The 19951-nt window shown below is 30.4% G+C and overlaps 1 protein-coding gene across 2 annotated transcripts; it reads right to left on the minus strand.

Annotated features, from left to right (window-relative positions):
• Positions 1–11137: 11137 nt before the first annotated feature.
• Positions 11138–19682, minus strand: LOC111302785 (DEAD-box ATP-dependent RNA helicase 37-like). Of its 2 annotated transcripts, none has more exons than XM_022898612.2 (7): positions 19552–19682; positions 18285–19168; positions 18120–18203; positions 17277–17519; positions 16727–16894; positions 16452–16565; positions 11138–12169 (listed from the first exon to the last, which is right to left on the minus strand). In XM_022898612.2, the coding sequence occupies exons 2-7, from the start codon at positions 19041–19043 to the stop codon at positions 11705–11707; spliced, it is 1833 nt and encodes a 610-aa protein (XP_022754347.2). In that variant the 5' UTR covers positions 19044–19168; positions 19552–19682; the 3' UTR covers positions 11138–11704. The 2 variants fall into 2 exon arrangements, with proteins under 2 accessions (XP_022754347.2, XP_022754348.2); XM_022898613.2 differs by having other exon boundaries at positions 19526–19682.
• Positions 19683–19951: the final 269 nt, after the last annotated feature.

The raw sequence follows: 19951 nt of genomic DNA on the forward strand, positions 1-19951 counted from the left end.
AAAACATGAATAAAGAAAAAATAGTATTAATTTAAAAATTATATCTTGCAGTATATATAAAAAAAAAAAAAATTTCGAATGGTACATGACCTTTGATATAGTGAATTAGGTTAAAATGTCATATGAGCCAAAATTAAATAATATTTTTATGTTGACGTTTTCTCCATTTTTCCATTTCTATATATGTATATATATTTAATGATATTTTAACATAAAAGTAATAAAAATATTTCATCAAATATATGAGATATTATGATAATATCAAACTAAAAATAAATAAAAAGAAAATATTTAAACTTAATATTTAATATATTGAGATTATGTTTTAATTATTTCTTTTGGCGGTATGTATAAATTATTTTAATATTTTATTTTTTAACTTAATTGATCATAAAATTTTATAAAAATAGTTAAAACAAAATGTGTATTGCCTATGGGACATTTGACTTTGACCCAATTCATTTTAAGCAAGATAAATACATGCTGGGTAGGATTGGGAGCCCAACCCGAACCCGACGGATTTTGATCCGACCTGATCTCATAGAATCGTTTTTTTTTTTTAAATCGAGTTTCGGATTGGATATTTTTAAGAAAAACCCAAAGTTGGGTTAGGTTCAAGTTTTAGGCAAACCCGACTCGACCACATATTATATTAAAAATTATTTTTTAATTATTTTTTAAAATTTTTTATTTATATATAATTATATAGTTATAATTAAAAAATAATATTTTATATTTTAAAAAATAATATTTATTAATTTCGGGTTGGATCAAGTTTAGAGCGAGCAAAAACTTACCTTACCCTGACTCGTTGTCAACCCAATACTGGGTCCAAAACAATTAGCCAAATTCTTCTACTTCTGTTTTTTTTCTTGCTTGTCTTAAAACTATGTAGTTTTGAAAGCACTTAGAATAAACCCTAAAATTATATCTTCTTATCTCTCTTCTCATTTTTTGCCCATTTTTTTTCTTTTTTTTGTCATTTTCCCTCTTTCTTTCCACACTAAAAGATTTCTTGGATTTGCACCATTTTCCTTTTATCCATGTGAAATTTTTTTTTGTTTTTTATCTTTCCAAAAAATTTAAAAAAAAAAAAAGCTTGAGAGTTTTTCATATCTAAAAGTTTTTTCTTTTTTTTTTATTTGATTGTTCTTTGTTTGTTGGTTAATTGTGGTGGAGGATGATTTTTTTGTGGTAAATTGTTATTGTTTAATTTTTATTTTTTTTGGAATTTAAGAAGAAAATATCACATATGTTTTTTGTTTTCATTTGTGTCGACATGATTTTTTAGATAATTATGAAATTTTAAATTAAATTTTAAGTCTTATCTTTTTTTAGATTTTTTTTAAAAAAAGTCCAAATATGCTTGTGTTTTTGTTGGTAATTTTTGGAATATTTTGTTTTCTTTATTTTGTGAGATATTTTTTACGAAAAAATCTGAAAGTTTTATAATTTTTGAAACTAAAAACCAATCATCTTTGTTTTGGTTTGGTATATGCATATTCTAGAATTTGATTTTTAGTTATAATTTGAGTACATGTGTTTATGGATTTTTTTCAGATTATTTAATTTTTTTTTTTGTATTTTAACAATTTGGGAATTTTTCTACCCTACTTGATTTTGATTTTTTACTTCAGTTATTGTTTTTTTTCAATTTTATTTTTTTACCTACTAAAGTCTCGAATTAAAAAACGGTTACAATTTCAAATTGATACAGGTTCGATTTTATAAGTTGAGTCTAGATTAAGGGACATTGATAGCCTATTAAGCCTCAAAATACAGACTTGTTACATAATTATTCTCCTAAATGACCTAATACCAAGTGCTACTCACTCCATACCATGAGAAGCTAATGAATTCTTGAAAAATGGTGCCAAAACATGTGACAATAGTAATTGAAGATTGAAATTAAGTGAAATTGATAACGTGGCATTAATACGGCTTCTGAATTGATTTCATGTTAAAAGAATCTGCTTAACATTATTTCTTTATTTGGTTGCATCCACTAAGATTGAGGCCAATGGGTCTTTGATGCTATCCCAATTATTTTTTCAAATAAAAATTTTAATTTCTCACAAGTTTGATATATAAAATTTTTTGGATGAAAATTAACAATGAATAATACGGCTTGTTAAAAAACATGATAAATTGAAATAATAAGTAAAGTTATAAATGAACCGAATCTAGCTTAATTCTCCATTGTTCAAGCTCAGTTTTGTTGATAATAAACAAGCTTATAAATAAACAAGTTCTTAATAAATTGGACAACATATATTCGAACTCAGTTCCACTACTTTTAACAAGTTTTAGTCAAATACAAACGAGTTTTAGCTTTAAATTCCAATAAATGGACTTAATGCTTACTACAACTTGAAATTGTAGCCTACAACCAATTTATGGATTGGCTTGCTAGCTTCTATATTTGTACCATTAGTATATGCACAAATGATAGGAAAAAGGTGGGAATTTAGGCTTTACCCATCCTTTGTTTTGGTTTTTAAGTGATGTAGTATTCATTTGTATATGTATATATGTATATGCATAGATATGTGGTAGAGTAAAAGGATAGGAATTTATAGGCTTTACCCATCCTTTGTTTTGGTTTTTATGCTGACGTGGGATTGCTAAAAATACGTTTCTATTCTTTCAAACTTCATTCAAATATATTATCCAATTTTTAAGCATATAAAAAGAGTTATTTAGTAATAATATTTTTTAAAAGTTAAAAATGATTTTGACTTATGTCATATATATATTTTATATGATAATTTGTAAATTGATAAAAGATATTAAATCTTAAAATAATCAACTTTTAATATTTTAAACAAATTATAATCAAATTTATTCATGAACATTAAACGAGTTTATTTGCAAATATAAATGAATTGAATAGACTTCCGTTTGTGTTCAGTTCGTTTAATAAACAAATATAAAAATACTATTCAAACTTGTTTGTTAAGTTTAATACACGAATATAAACAAATAAAAATTATGCATATTTACAACTAGTTCGTTGAAAACTTTATTCATTTACACACTTAATAATAGGATGACATGTAATTTTAGTCAAGTGGCATCTCACATGTGTCCAAATTAATTTTTTAAATATAATAATTAATTTTCATTTTCTTATCTAGGACAATGGTTTAGGGGAAAAAAAAAAACAAAATCGAACAATGGTTAGTGATCAATCCTTGTGACTTGATTGTAATTTTTGATATGATGAAAATGATAAGAGAGAGACCCAAGCTTGATTTAGCTCAAGCAATACCAAATCCTCCTATCTTTCTAGGTTAACTACCAAGCAAATTTCAAAAAAAAAAAAAAAAAAAAAACTCTTCTTGTTATAAGAGAAATTGACTCGAAGCCTCCTTAATATTTGATCTCGAAGCCTTTGAATTGTTATTCATATATACTAAGATGAAAAAAATGAAATTTATAAGATAAAAGGAAATTAATTAATATTATATATAATCAAAACTATATATATATATACATATAACAAATAAGTAATAGCTCATGAGAAGAAAGCTTGAAGGAAATAGGAGTTTAAAGAACCAAACAAGCAAGCTAAGGATCAAGCAAAAGAGGAAGAAAGATCTAGAAAGTTGGCAATTAATTGGAATTTTTTTTTGCACTTTTAAAGGCTGAAACATTTCCCATTTATCTATAAATAGGGGATAGTGGCTGGCCATAAGGGAATAGTAGCTTAGTTTTAAATTTTTTTTCTTTTCCTTGCATTTATTTTCTTTTCTTCCCAAACAATTTCCTCTTTATTATTTTAGAGAGTTGTTTGGGAGAAAATTGCACTTATTTTCTAACAAAATTTACTTTCATTGCCTTTATTTTTAATGTACTTTAAGATTTTTTTCAATAAATGTTCAAGATCTTTAAATTTTCAAGTTCAATTTGATGCATTTTCACTTGTTTCTCAAATTTATTTGGCAATTTATGTTTCTAACCTATGTATTGTTATTGCATCAAATCTTTATCAATTTTTGCGAGTTTTGAGCCATTTGTTTTTTGTTAATTCTACATTCATATATTTACAAATTTGGAATATTTCACATTCAAATTCTTTCTACAAAATTTTATAAAATTCTTAAAATTTTCTATTAGATTTAGTGGCAAAGTTAAAGCTTGAGTGAGTATCAACACTTCAAGACTTTCTTCTCCTAGTTGGGTGATGGTTTATTCTTTTCTCTATTTGCTCTTGTTAATCCATGTGTTTACTTGTTTAGATTCAATTCCTAGCTTTTAATTCCATGTTTTTCAATGTTGTTTGGATGATTTTCTCTTAAGTGCTATATTTTTCTCTTTACTGCACTACATTTTTGTTTAAGTTCATTAAGCTTATTTTTGCATTGTTTCTTTCAATTTTTTTATCAAATATTATAGTAATCTTGTATATCTAAGTTGTTTTAGTTCAATTTTAGTTTGTTTGCCTTGTAGAAGTGCAAATCTAATTTTTTTTCTCTAAGATTCAGTAATTTCTAGATTTGAAATTTAGTTTTCAATTTTACTTGTTCTTGCTAATTCATGCTATTCTCTTCATTACTTGCTTTTCCATTGTGTTTTGATCTTAGTTTACATTTTTCTTTTGCAAATTACAAGTTGTTTGGATAATTTCTTAAAAAGATTCAAGATATTTCTTTTGTTAGAAGTTGAAAGGTAGTTAAGGTAGTTATTTTCAATTGTTAGTTAGTTATTTTCTATTAAAGCCTTTAAGCTACTATTTTCTTGGTTAATTATTCTTTTTATTTTTGGTTCTTTATATTAGAAGTATATTTAAAGCATGTTGAGTTCAATTCAATTCATTTTAGCTACTAGTTTAGTTAATTTTGCTAGTTTGTTTATTTTACATGTTGTAACTTTACTTCTTGCTAGAATCATGTATTGTTCTTGATTTTATTCAATTGTCCTTATTAGCATAGCCTAGTATACATTGTTCGGTTGAATCAACTTTAGGAGTACGGGGATAATAGGTAGTTAGACTAAGAATTCTTTTAACTAGTCCATGTGAGATTGACATCTAAATTTTTTAGTCTTTATTATTACTTGAACAATCTGTACACTTGTACAAAAGTCTAATCATATTCATATCATCTTTCTATTCATCCCTCTAGCTAGGCCTGGGATCGATATTACCTCGATCATCGTTTCTTTTTTTATTTTTTTTACTTTTCTTTGGTTGCTCTCTCTTGTCTCTATTCTTGAAATTTCAACTTTATCCATGTCTTCTATTATCCATAAAGTTGTTCAACTAGTTTCTTCTAATCAGATTATTTGTTTTACTCATCAAATTTAAACTATTTTTGGTATTGTGGCCATGATCCCTATGGAATGCACATTTTTTGGGCAAATCTCTTATGTTATTCTACCTTAGTGGCTTAGGCTATCTGAACTTAGAGTCATTTTCAATTTGCATTAAAATCCTCTCTCGACAGGTATTCAGTGTAATATTGTCATCATATCTTCTATTCGGACTTTTCGCCTTAGAGTACTCATCAATGGCTTTTTTATCCTTTTAAGGATTATCATTCACTTTACCCTTTTTACGATTGAAATTGGAGGGATGTCCTTCTCTCACCTCAATTATTTTTCATCATAGTTTTAGTATTAATGAATTTCTTGGCTATCAGAAGTATGTCGACCAAAGTTTTTAGGGGTTCCAAAGAGAAAGAAATGTTACTTTTTGTCATTCAGCCCACTTGTTAGGACATCCACAACTGCAGTTTGCTTCAAGTTTTGACTTAAAGAGTTTTAGCATTAAAACATGTAACATACTCTTTCAAAGATTCATTATGTCCTTGAAATATGAATATTAGACTCAGTGTAATCTTTTTTGTTTATCGGTTATTAAAAAAAATGACCAAATTGTTTAAATGTTGAAGTTGATCTAAGTTTTAAGCTAATGTACCATGACTGATTACCCTTTTGAGGGTTGTGGCAAGTCTTTTGCACATGAAGAGCTCATCATCTTTCTATATTAGCATGTTATAAAGTTTAATATGATTAAAAGGATAATGGTACCATTCTAAGTTTCAAAAGTGGGCATCTTGAATCTCTTTGGTGGTAAAAGTTCGATCAATATCTTCGATAAAAGGAGAATTTCCAAAAACTTGAGCACATTATCAAAGGTGGGGGCTTGTTTGGAGCATTTTTTAGCTCTTTGTCCATTGCCTCCATCCAAGCTTCTAAGTACCTATTGAGTTACGGTTCTGAGGTAACTTATTTGCACTTTTGGGTGGTTTGTGTTCAAGTATTTATAAGGTAATAGCTTCTGGGGGTTTCTTCATCTTCAGGGATTGACAAGATAGCACTATCATCATAGATCGGTAGCTTCTATGTTTATGGGTTTTTAAGGGCTGTAAGGTTTGGTTTTTTTGAGTTATGTAGAGGGTTAGGTTTTGGATCAATTCTTTAGGTGATTGTAGTTATTGGGTGAGAGTTTTGAATTGTTCCATGGTTCAGGTTGTTTGTATAAGTCAATCTTGTTTTGGTAGCTTGAACTGGGTGTTAGTTCTAGCTGCAACAATGTTATCTCTTTCTTCTACAACTCTTTTATTATGAAGCATGATTAACTCAACTAAAAAGAAAAGGCTGCCTACCTCACATGCTAAAATGTTTGTGTAAAACTATTTTATAAGGCCAAAAACCTGAAATCACAAGGTTAGAGGTCGATTAGAAGCAAAAGCCTGAAGTTTCTCTAGCATTTGTGCTCCAATGCTTAAAGCAATGCTTGGGAATAAGGGAGAGAGAAATCTTGAAAAGAAAGAGAAGGAAGTTGAATGTCAATGTTTAGTCTAAAGGGGCTATTTATACTTATAAGATGAAAGTGTCGGATTTAGGGACCTAATCTTTGAAAGTTAGGTTTATAAGTGACAATGCTGGCCTGACATAACCTAGCAAGTGACAATACAATTTAGGGGTGACAATTTAGTATTTCCATGTGTCTTTAAGTGGAAAGTAGGGTAAGTTAAGCTAACACAGACTTCGAGATTTTAGGTCAACCCATCACATCAACTCGAATTTGGATGACAAATTACTTCTAATTTGTTGATAAGTCATCTTTAATGAAAAAAAGTCCATACTGCCTTTATGACCATAAAATGCCTTAACAATTAATTTCTTTTAGATAAATAAATGCATGGATAAAATGAAGTTGAATATATAGTGCAAAAATAGGATTCAAATTTCTTTTTTTTTTAATTAAAAAAAAAAAAGAATACATGACTTCATCATTCATTTCACTTTAATAAGAAAGGGTTTTAGTTTCATAATAAAAGTTTATTATCATACTAAATTAGATCATTCACTATGTTGATGTATATTTTGAAACAAAAAACTGTGTTTTAAAAGATGTGATAGTTTTTTTAAAAAAGAAAAAGTGTTTTATATTAAAAAAGTATTTTTATAAAAAGATAAAACATACAAACAGTCACTAAATTATATAGGTCTTTTTAAAATGGTCACAAAATTATTAAATTTTTTCATTTAGTCACTAATGTTTGAATAAAATTTTTTTATCATCCAATAGTTAATCTTTAAGAAAATATTGACTAAGCACACCATGTATAAGGTCAATAACCATATGACATGTTTATATCATAAAAAATGCCATGTGACATATCATTAAAAATTAAAAAAACAATTATTTGTAATAAAAATATGTTGGGTTTTCTAGTAAATTTTCTTTTAAACCAATTCCTAAAACAGAAAGCTTCAAAATTTAACCAAATAGAACTCAAGGCTAACACTAGGAAGCAATTTCCAACTCAAAAACATAATTAGAAACTAAAACGCCAATTTATCAATCAAAACCCTAGTATATGAAAAATTAAAATTAAAGCCAAATTATTAACCTTTATGTTACTAAGAACCCAAGCCACAAACCTAAAACCTTTCCTAAGTTGAAATAAGAACTTTCACACAGATCATTATTAAGTTAAACCTTAAGACAGCCTACAATTAAGAAATCAAAATTCTTAAATTCAAGAGTCAAAAACTAAAAGTTTTGAATTTTTTAGCAAAAAACTTCAAGTCAACCATAACCTCTAGAAAATGAAACAAAAACAAAAGTTGAAAGATAAACCCCAAATCCAAAACCTTTTTAGGTCTTACGTTTAATAAAAAAAATTCTTCAATACTAAATTGAAGAAGCCAACAAGAAAACAAACCCAAAAGTGGAACCTTTTCATTGAATAACTTTAAAAGCAAAACCTTGACTCAAAATAGCCAACAAAACCCAAAATTTAAAATTGAACAAACAAACCTATCACATTTTAATAAAAAATCGACACTAGAGAGAAGGGAGAGATAATGGGAAGGAACTACAGAAACAATGGTTGTTATTGGGTTTTATAGAGAGAAACTAGAGAGAAGGCAAAAAGAATGGGGAGGAACAAGAAGGGAAAAAGGAAAAAATGAAAAAAAATAAGAAAAATTGATTTTTATGCATGGTCAATTAACATGGTACTTGACAACTATCCTAGTAATGTCATATCAGTATGTCATTAGAAACTAATGATTAAGTGACAAAAAATTTATATTCAAACGTTAATGATTGGATCGAAAATTTTAATAGTTTGATGACCATTTTGAAAAAAACCTATATAATTAGGTAACTATTGGTGTATTTTACCAAAAAAAAATGACAAATATATCTCTCATTTATATTTATATTTAGAGAAGTAATCAACTTACATAAAAAAAAATTTATGATTTTTTTTAACTCTTGATTTTAATAGATTTAAAGAATGTGGTTAAACTATTTTTTTTTTCTCTTTTTCACTTATCATTCTAATCCCTTGAATCTATTGAAATCAATAATTTAAAAAAAAATATAAATTTTTTAAATTTCACACTGATGTCAGTTCATCACTCCCCTTATATTTATTCTTATTACTATATTTAATTTTTAGACAAAATCATCAATTAAATTAACATCAATTGATTTTGTGACACTTAATTTAGTTAAGAACATTGCATATAACTCGAATTTGGCACACTAATTATGTGAGTTTATTTTTCTTTAAAAAGAAAATTTCAAAAATAGAAGTTAAATTTTCTTTAAAATTACATAATTTTTAAAATTTTTAAATAAAAATCTGAAAAATATAAATATCCTTAATTTTATATGTATTTTAGTATTTTTCTTAATCTTTTTTTATAATTTCTTCAACTAATTTTTTTTACAAAACCATTTGTTCAGTCTCTCTCTGTCCCTCTTTGCTTCTCTCATTGGTTGTCTATTTTGCGCATGAAATTTTTTTTATCTCTTGTTTCCTTTTAGTTTGCTGACTTTGTCTTATTAGGTGATGCATGGAAAATGGAAGGCATAAGAATCGTAGCAAATTTTCCTCAATAGGTCGTTTGATCGGATCATTTCTAATCCACATAAATTCCCATCGTTTCAATTTAAGTTTAAATTATTTGGATGATTATTGACTTTTTTGAATCAATTGATTATAATTTAATTTCGAACGAATCAAAAAATTTTGGAATATGGGTCAAATGTTACTGTTCCAATTTCAGTTTATTTTAACTGAATTAACGAAAAAAAATGATACTTGAACAAAAATCAAATGTTGAAATTATTATCTGAACCTTGAAAAAAGGTTATGTGATACTTCAACTAATAAAGCATTTAAAAATTTGGTAATTGACTAAAATTGTTACTAAAAAGTTAATGATAGTGACTATTTTTACTATGCAATTTTATGGAATAATTTAATCAGTGTTAATTTAGGTAAAAAAAAAAGTTAATTACGCTTTTTTACTTTAATTTTGAAAAAAATATATAAATTGATTCGTAAAGAAATAAAATAAATAATTTACACTCTAAATTATCAAATGATATATTATTTTAATTCAAATTTTAAAATTGTTAATTTAATTTATCTATATAATATCTAACTAGTATAATTTTACTATATACATATTATTTGTTAAATAAAAAATTAAATATTTTATAAAAATTTCGTGTGAATGTCACGTGATGAAAAAAAAAAAGATCAATCTTAAATAACTTTTACAATTCAAGTAAAATTATATTTATTTTTAATTTATATTGAAAAAATATGTTGACAATATATATGATAAGTAATATTTGTCGATTAAAAATATTAGAGTTTAAATTAATATGATACAATTTATTTTTTTAAATATCAATTTATATGTTTACCCAAAGTTCCAATAAAAATGTAATTAACTAAAAAAATACAATTTTTTTTGTTCTAGGAAAGAAGTATACAATTTTTTCCTTCTTTAAAACATAGCTTCTTTTTTTTTTTTAAGTTTTTTAATTAGAAAACGTAAATATTTTTTAATAATTAGGATCCAAAAATTTTGAACCAATAACTATATGTTACGTATATTGTGATATTAATAGTATTTTTCTTATTGGATTAGAATTTTCATCACTCACTTTTGACGTGATTCTCACTGTCTGCTCAATGGAATTCAATAGTATTTTTGTTTTGAAATTTCTTCTCAAAAAGAAAAAATAAATTCACAATTGCTTTTCTATGATTGAAATACATGAAATCAATATGTTTTCTCTTATTCCCTACAAGGTTTCAATAATACCACATGCTTGTATAAAATATTTGTAGCCGGAGAAAGAATAATAACCAAAAAAAATAAAAAGAATGGTATCTCTAGCTTAGAAAAAGTTTGACTTACTACTCAACGACAAATATATATACTCTCTAATTCATAGAAAGAAATTGAGAGCCTCAATGAGAAATACACAAGTTCTCTATTCATAAAACTAAATGCAAATCCTAAATATCTCTTTCTACCAATATTATACTTCTCACTCCTAATACAGCTAACTCTATATGAGTATTACATGACATACAACCAACCCTCCAAATATCATATTAATTAACATATTTATAGTTTAAATGTCACATTAAAAATTTTTTAAATTCAAATATCACATTAAACATTTCAATAAGATCATTATTCAATATAAGATCATTCGTAAGATTATTCGTTTTCACAATGATACCATTAGAGTACAACTAATACTAAAGCAACAGCTATATGACAAATGATGAAGAATGAAGTATACAACATTTAACCATTCCAAATCACCAACTAATATTTGCCGGTACAGAAAAGTAATTCATTTCTATCAAAGCTTCCTTCTTATTTCAGTTACCACAAAAATATATAAAAAAAGTCTTCCAACTCCTTTTAAAGGGGAATAGATTCGTAAATGGTAAGACAGAGCCTCTCAAGTCTAAACAATTCATCCCCACAATTCTGGGTCAAGAGCAAACATGCCAATGAGATCAAAGACGTTGCCAAAACCGACCACCCCCCCCCCCCCCCCCCCTTTCTCTCTCTCCCACTACATATTCTAGAACCCATCACTTAACAAAATTACCAGTAAACAATCACAAGATGGCAGCAAATGAGGAGGAAGAAGCAATCCCTATTTTTGGTTACAATTTCTTCACCAATACCTACTAACACAATACACAACTTCTACTCCTTCGACATCGACACCAAACTTACAACCCCCCTCCCTTCCTTGTAATAGTCATAAAACCCTCCTAAAGTATAAAAGGCCAATCACTAAGATTACTAGCAAAAGATAAGTAAACCAAAAAAAAAAAAAATTGTTCCCTATAAAAGAAAGGGAAGCTCTGCTACTATTAGAAACTCAAAAGTACTAAAAAAATGAGAGTATTCAATCCCATGCACTGGCAATACCTGCACCGTAGCCCACACCATATCCACCTGCACTGTTGCCCCCACCATAGTAATCAGAACCACCCCTGTTGAAAGATGACTCCCTTCGAAAATCACGCCCACCAAATCGGCCTCCTCCTGGACGACGATTCCTCCCACCAAATGAACGAGCTGCATATCGAGTGAGCCATGCAGGCACCTCTTGATTGGCTTCTTGCATTAGATCAGCTAATGACCTTGCCAAAGAAGCATTGTTATCATTGAAGAAGGCTGTGGCTAAACCAGTTTTGCCTGCACGCCCTGTCCGTCCAATTCGATGAACATAGTCATCAATATCATTAGGAAGGTCAAAGTTCACCACATGTGCAACATGAGGAATATCAAGACCACGAGCTGCCACATCAGTTGCTACCAAGATTGGGGTAGCACCACTTTTAAATGACCGTAATGCTTGTTCCCTTTCCTGCAATATACACAATAAATGGGTATCTTAACAACAAGTAAAGAACTGTAAGGCCAAACAGCCAAAATAATTCACCTTACAAGAGTAGGAAGCATTCTATACGTGAAAATTTGAGAAAAATTGCTCAAAATACATAAGAGGTGCAGTAGAGATGAAGATGATGAATGCCAAATCTTAAGGACACACTGCGATTGATGCAAGCCAAGACTACTTCAAACCCAAAGGTATAGATAAAAAGGATATAGAAAGCGATCCATCCATTTTATTTTTCAAGGACTTATATTCTTCAAAACCTAAACTCCAAGAAAAAAAAAAAATTGGAATATAGGCCCACATCATTATTAGAAATCTGCTTTCATGGAGAAATCCAACTGCTACCATATGCATACTTGAGACAACACTCATTTGCATATCAATGCATTACTTGACAATTAATATATAATTCTTGGCATCCATTAACAGATATCTTAGTGATTAACATTCATTAACAGAGATGATATATTAGTCCGGAGTCCCTAGAAAAAGGTTCCGCATAAGCTCCAGCAAGAATAAATACCAAATCAAGTGTGAAAATAGCATTGCTTAGAAATTACACCAAGAATAGAATAGTGACCACTAGTAAACCAATGGATAATTAAGGACCATATGCATTAGAGAGGAAAAAGCAGGAATCTAAAAGGGGGATAAAATGACCTCCAGCCATAAGAAAAAAGGCAAAAACACCAGAAGCATTTAAAAATGGGTAATTAAGGACCATGTGCATAAGACGGGAAAAAAAGGAATCTAAATGGGGGATAAAGTGACATAAAAAAGGGAAAAACACCAAAAGCACTTACGATGAATTTACTGAGAATTATGCTCCAACTCCCAACAATAAGCTAATGGCTATGCAATTTGCTCAACTTCTCGTTCAAAGTACTCTCACTTCCTAGAAATGGTATAACTATGCCTCATCTAATGTACCAGATTAACACAAATTAACATATACAGGCAACAGGTAAAATGCAGTAAGTTGCAAATAAATAACACAAAGCAAGACTTGTTTTATATATTATTTTCATCCAATGTAGATACTACTCTGGTTTTCACACGGTCCCTGGCTTCAGTGCACTCCTATATCCTAGTAAGGCCAAATATCCCACAGATATGCTGCTGTGGCCCCTAAGGTGATTATTCAGCTTCTATATAGATAAATATAGAACAAATAAAACAAGGAATTTTCTTTTGCCCATATGGTAAGACTAAAGAAAATACTAAAATGACAGCATCCATTAATGTTTAGATTATATTTGATCTTTAATTATATAGGCATGCAGCAGAATAATTGTTCAGCAAAAAAAAAAAAATTATAATTTAACTTTCATTACTGATGTGCGACCATTGTCGCTCTCAAGTTTATTAAGGAAGACTATAAGACACCAGAAATAACATAAGCATGCTCATCTCTTGATATTCTGACACCCAGTATTATACACCCAAATGTGAAGCAAAGTCCTCGATTCAGCTCCTTGTTGGTAAAATCCAGCATAGAGAAGCCACCTATACTCTAAATATTATATATAAAGCAAAATAATCTACTTTAAACACTTTAAGCTTGGCCACATAAAACACATAACTCAAAGTACCACCAAAGCTGACAGGGTTGACAAATATTAGGTTGGACGCAACAGGAAGAAAAGGATACATAGAGATTTGCCATTAACCATATGAAGCACAATGCTAGAAAAACAATCTCAAAATTTTGCTTCAATAATGCATAAGTAACCACTCAGTTGCTCTACTTGCATAAAATGCATAATTCCAAATAGGCCTTTATTTGGAACAAAGGACATATGCACTCATTTCATCATGTAACAATGTAACTGAATCACCATATAAAAATCCCAAAATTGGCTTCATAATAACTAAAAACTCAACTGCTATATCACATTTGGTTGGACGGAATGGCTATTCCATTCTGGTCTTATTCCAACCTAATTCCAAATAGACCTTTATTCCATAGTTTGGTTCACAAATTAGGGAAGAATAGTCATTCCAGTCAAAGGAGTTATTCCTAGTTTGATCGGTATAGCCATTGTTTATTTTACCTTGGGATAGGCCATTCCACACCACAAGGAATACAAAACACTGCTGTGGATGATTTTTCCCATATTTAATAAAATCATGATATTACCCTTAGAGAGAGTGATATAGAGAGAGAACTTTGCCAAAAAGTTTCATTGGCATTGCTACCTTCAGCGAAGGATGAGATTTCTCGGCACTTTGAAGCCTCAAAACAGTGCCCCTGCAGCCTCATCAGGCCGTTGAGAGCACCAATACAATGCCCCTGCAGTCAGATCTGGCTGCCTGGGAGCGCTAGAACAACGTCCCTGTGACTGCTTTTGGTGGTTGATGACAAGATATGGCCAGCTAGTAAGATGAAAAAGAAAAGAAAAAGAGAAGAAAAAAGAACAAGATAAAAAAAAGGGAAAGGAAAATAAAAAAATTATAGTTATAAAAATATTCAATTTTTATGAAAATAATAATTTATTAATTAATTATGATTATTATAATAAATTATGTTTAATTTTATAAAAGGGTAAATTAGTCCATTACATTCATTCCAACCTTATTCTTTGAGTTAACCAAATATATTAATATTTATTCCAATGAACCAAACTTTAGCTATTCTATCCATTCCTTCTCTATTCTATTGCCATGGAATAAATATTTTGCTTCCCTCTATTCCATTCATAGAACCAATCATGTTGTTCATGTATTTTAGATGGTACAAAAGAAATAGTAATTTAAGAAAGATTCAAGTGTTACACTTGTGAGAATAAAAAATCATCAACAACCAAACAAGTCTTCTATAAGTGCCCTCAGTGAGATGTCAAAAAGGAAAAAGAAACTAAAATAGTCATTCAAAGGTACAATGATGAAGCATAACAGTTTCTAGCAACAAGGTCATTATAAAGGCATAGGTTATTCACTTTTAGGCAAAATGTAGGGCAAAAGCAACAAGGAAATTCCAATAAGAGCAGGAAACAAGATAATTAAGCATCCCACCAGCAAAAATTTCCCAAAAATGGAGACTTAAATTTCTTAGAAAAAAGGAAAAAATAATTGTAACAGGGACTTTAATGCAACAAAGCTGTGGATACAAACCAAAATATCAAGGAAAATATAAGTCATCCCCTCAGAAGCTTCTGAAGGATCTTGGCAACTACTATACGAATCAAAAAAGTTTGCCAGAATGAAACTATATCTTTCATTGGGTTATAGGCAAAATTAATAATGATTTCTTCGTTGATAAGGCAACTGATAGAAATTAAAATCAGATACAATTGAGCGTGTACTCTATATGTCTTGGATTCAATAGAAATTTAGAGCAACATAAAAATTTTACCCATCATTTTCATGCATGAATAATCAGATTACAATTCATATGGAGTTCTGAACTTCCAGTGACTATGTAAATTTGTTCTAAGAGAATCCTTGGGTGTTAACTGAAAGAAAACCTTAAGGAGTTTGCCATTCTAGATGGTCCACACTAACTGGATAATATGGAAATCTATTGACAATACCACCACACCTCAGTTATGCACATAGGCATGACAAACCCAAAGACATCTCAGATATAAATACCAATGGGATCAATGTGGATAATCTTCGAGGAGGCATATTTGCAACAAAATATCAATCATTTCTCCTACCAAAGGCATTTTAGAGATTCAAAGAAGGGCTGGCCCAAAGCCTTGCTGTCCTCAAGTTAATTGATGATGCAAGAATTCTATAGTGCAGAAAACATATCCATCTCCAAGTTTCTAAACTAGCCAAAGAAACATGGTTGGAAAAACCCACAAGTGAAGATAAAAATAAGCAAGCTTAAGCTTTTAAATGATTATAAACACATAAAGTGTCTGCAACAATATGAAAGGCAAGAAACTTGCACAGTTATGCTTTTTTTCTAGGTAAGCCCTTTTTTTCCTTCAACTCTAGATAATGCAAATTCCCAACTTATGGATCTCCACAATACATTTACTTCCTGGCTACACAGTTTTATATAAGTTTAGCCACTTATTTATCGTTAAAACCATCCAACCTTACAGAATTAAGCTACCCTTCCATATCTGCAGCAAATCCCCCAACTACAAATATAAAGCTTTATTGGCAAACATAGAAGCCACAATCAAATATTTTAGGGTTTAAATACATTTCTATCCATGAGACTAATAATTCAATTCAAAATACATACCATGCATAACAAATACAAAAGGCAAACAAAAACATGCATATTTACCTGTTGGGTTCTATCACCATGAATGGCAGTTGCAGGAAAACCATTCATGCACAGCCAATGTTCCAGCGAATCAGCTCCCTTTTTTGTCTCAACAAAAACTAATGTAAGAGCTTGCTGCAAGATTAAAATTAAGAGGTTATCTAAAAAGGAAACTACAGTCCAATTCAAAAAACCAAAGTAGACAAATGATCTACAAATAGACCTATACTGAGTCATACAGGAATTTCCATTAACAACCCTAGGATAAAGTAACACAACTCCAAATCAATTAGTACCTTGCCCTGGACACCATTTGTTCTCTGAGCATGAAGAAGGTCCATAAGGTGACTTCTTTTGTCTGACTCATGAACAAGTTCTACTCTCTGGACAATCAAATCAGTACTTGATCCAACTCGGCCCACAGCCAAGAAAATATAATTTGCAAGAAAATCAGAGGCCAGTCTCTGCATGCAACAATAGTGAAAGAGTAAATAATTATCAAAATGCTTGATAAACACACTCCAAAGTAGTAGCAACTTGGTTGTAGATCAAGTGGTAAGAATAGACTGGGGTTTGGCTAAAGAACTTAGGCTTTAACTGTAGTGCGTTCTCTTTAACCAATAAAGAAAATAAAATTCCAACACAATTACTGCCAGAATAACAAAGAATAATCTTCAATAATCAGTATTACAGTACATATGCATGCCATATATGAAACTAATAAAAAACTTCATAATGTAGAGAGATAACTAATGAGTAAAGCACTGCAAACTGATAAGAATTTATACAAAAATTTAAATACTAGCAGTAAAATAATAAATGATTCATTACAAAGACAGAAGCAACCTGGATCTCTCTTGGGAAGGTGGCACTGAATAGCATTGTTTGTCTAACACCAGGTGGGGGCATGTCCATTTGTTCCACAATTTTTCTTATTTGAGGCTCAAAACCCATGTCCAGCATTCTGTCTGCCTCATCAAGGGCCAAGTACCTGATCATCTGTAGAGAAACTCTAGCCCTCTCTAGCAAATCTACCAATCTTCCAGGGGTTGCTACAAGAATATCAACACCTCTCTCCAGCTCCCTCAGCTGTTCAAATAGAATACCATCAACTTATGGTAACAGAAATATAATTCAAAAAGACAATTTAAGATAGAAACGATGACACAGAATGTCAAGCTCAAAATTCATACCAGAATTTCAAATCTTTTATGCTAGCAATAGCAAAAAGACATCAGAGAAAAATTAACAGAACTTGTGTTTAAGAAATATGTTCAAGAGAAGTGCAGAATAGACAAATTCCCACAACCATGCACAACTCCCACCCCCCCCCAAAAAAAAATAAAAAATAAAAAAAAGCTCCTCCCTGAGGGTACAGGAAAAGTCAAAAGACTTATCACGCCTAAAGAGCAGTTGTCTAGATCCTAAATAGTTAAGAGTGAACATATAAACGATTGAAAACAAAAGAATAAACTCAAAAAATATGCCATAGAAGGTTATTGATTGCCCAAAGAGTGGATAGTTTCACTTTGACCAGAAAAACTAGGGTGCAATTTTTTTCTTATATAGGAGTTGATGCATAAGAATCATCAAAATTATTGCACTACTATATTAGGTGAGGCTAATTAAAGTATAAACGGAATAATGAGGGGTAAAATTAAAGGAAAGAGGAAAGGAGAGAAAAAGTACCTGTTGGTTAATAGGAGCACCTCCATAAGCAACAACCACCTTAACACCTGTTTGATAAGAGAACTTCCTGGCTTCCTCATGTATCTGCAATATTAGTCACAAAATATAAATTCCACGGTATAAATAGAAGCACATGATTTAAATTGCCAAAAACATGACACCCACTTGCATTGAGAGCTCCCTGGTAGGAGAGAGAATAAGCGCTAATGGGTATACTATACGTGCCCCACGTAAAGGTCTTTGTGGAACCTGGCCTCTCATAATTCCACTGATAATTGGAAAACAAAAGGCAGCCGTCTTTCCAGAACCAGTCTGTGCACATGCCATCAAATCCCGTCCTGCAAGTGAAATGGGGATAGCATGCCGCTGAACAGGTGTCGGCTTCACATACTTGCACCTTCGGATGTTTAGATTCACCACTTCACCCAAGTCAATCTCTGCAAAAGTATTGACAGGTGGTGGCACATTGTCACCAGTTGTCTCCACGGGAATGTCTTCATAGGCATCAAAGTTAATCCCGGTACTCTCTTGTTCGCTAGAGGCCTCCTCTGCATCATCATCATTTCCAAATGGATTGACTTCCCTGTCCTTCCCACGACCCCAACCACCACTTCTGCCACCCCATCCACCAAGTCGGCCACCACTACCACCATGTCCTGATCGGTTGTTATAATCATTCCTAGGAGCAGTCCAACGAGATCCGCCATATCCAGGTCTGTCATTACTAGACGTAAGGCCACTGGAAGTAGGAGCAGGTGGTTCTGCAGAAGGTGGACGATTACGAAGATGAGGGGGGACATAAACAGGTCGGCCAGCACCCGAGGTGGAACCAACAGCTCCGTTGCTAGCAGAAGAAGAACCAACACCTACATTCTCGGCTGCAGAATTCGCAGCCAAATCTGCCCATGATGTTCGTGTAGTCATCACAATTCACAACCACCAAGATTCCAAATTTTTTAACAAAACCCCTTTGATCAAAATCTAAGAATTCACTTCAAAGCCTCATCAAAATCCACGAAAATAACTTTCCAATATGAAATTTGTCAAACCTGATCAAACCACAAAAAGGGAATTAAAAAAAATCATCAAAACAAAAAATGATATCAAATCTTACATCATTAGTCACCCAAATGCAGCATCTCGATGTAAACAATCAGCTGGCTCTATTTGGTAGCTCGAAGAAATAGAATATAAACCCGAAAATTAATATAAGAAAAAAAATCAATTTATTCCAATTTTTATTGGCAAAAAAAAAAATTGCCTTTCTGTCACATAATAAAAAAAAATCTCAAAAACAAAAGAAAGGAAAAAAGAAACAAAAATTGATCTGCTAAGACTAACAACCACAAAAAGAAAATGCAACAACTCATAACAATTCAAATGCATAGATAAATTTAAGTAATTACATATCCACGGAGAGAATGATGGAAACCTGAGAATAAGAGAAGCCTGAAATCTGATGATGAAGGAATGAAGATCCAAAAAAGAAAAAGAAAAGAAACCCTAATATTATGCAGACACGCTGAGAAGAAAAAGGAAATGAAATTTTTGTTTTTTTAATATATCTTTCTTTCTCTTTCTACTCTCTATATATATTTATAGTTATATATTTTTTTTTACTTATCAAAAAAGTTTCTTCTTATTTTCTTCTTTGGCCGATATTTCTTTTTCTTTTTCTCAGTTTTTCTAATTAGATTTAATTGAAATTTTTTTAAAAATAAATTAGAGATGACCGTACAAATTTTGCGGCCAAAGGAAATGAGCGGTCTTAAACGCACCCAAAATTGATAACTTACGCCACTGAATTACTGTTGCTGTAAAAAAATGTCGGG

This window comes from Durio zibethinus, chromosome 13 (assembly GCF_047325235.1).
Source record: "Durio zibethinus cultivar Kanyao isolate XHJ-2024 chromosome 13, ASM4732523v1, whole genome shotgun sequence".
NCBI classification, from domain to species: domain Eukaryota; kingdom Viridiplantae; phylum Streptophyta; class Magnoliopsida; order Malvales; family Malvaceae; genus Durio; species Durio zibethinus.

Excerpts from the sequence above, each read along its gene's own strand:
- LOC111302785 (XM_022898612.2), bottom strand. The coding sequence starts at position 19,043 with ATGACTACACGAACATCATGGGCAGATTTGGCTGCGAATTCTGCAGCC. Across the intron at positions 16,895-17,276 it reads CCTTCCCAAGAGAGATCCAG|AGACTGGCCTCTGATTTTCT; the intron begins GTTGCTTCTGTC and ends TGTTGCATGCAG. Across the intron at positions 16,566-16,726 it reads CAAATGGTGTCCAGGGCAAG|CAAGCTCTTACATTAGTTTT; the intron begins GTACTAATTGAT and ends TTAATCTTGCAG.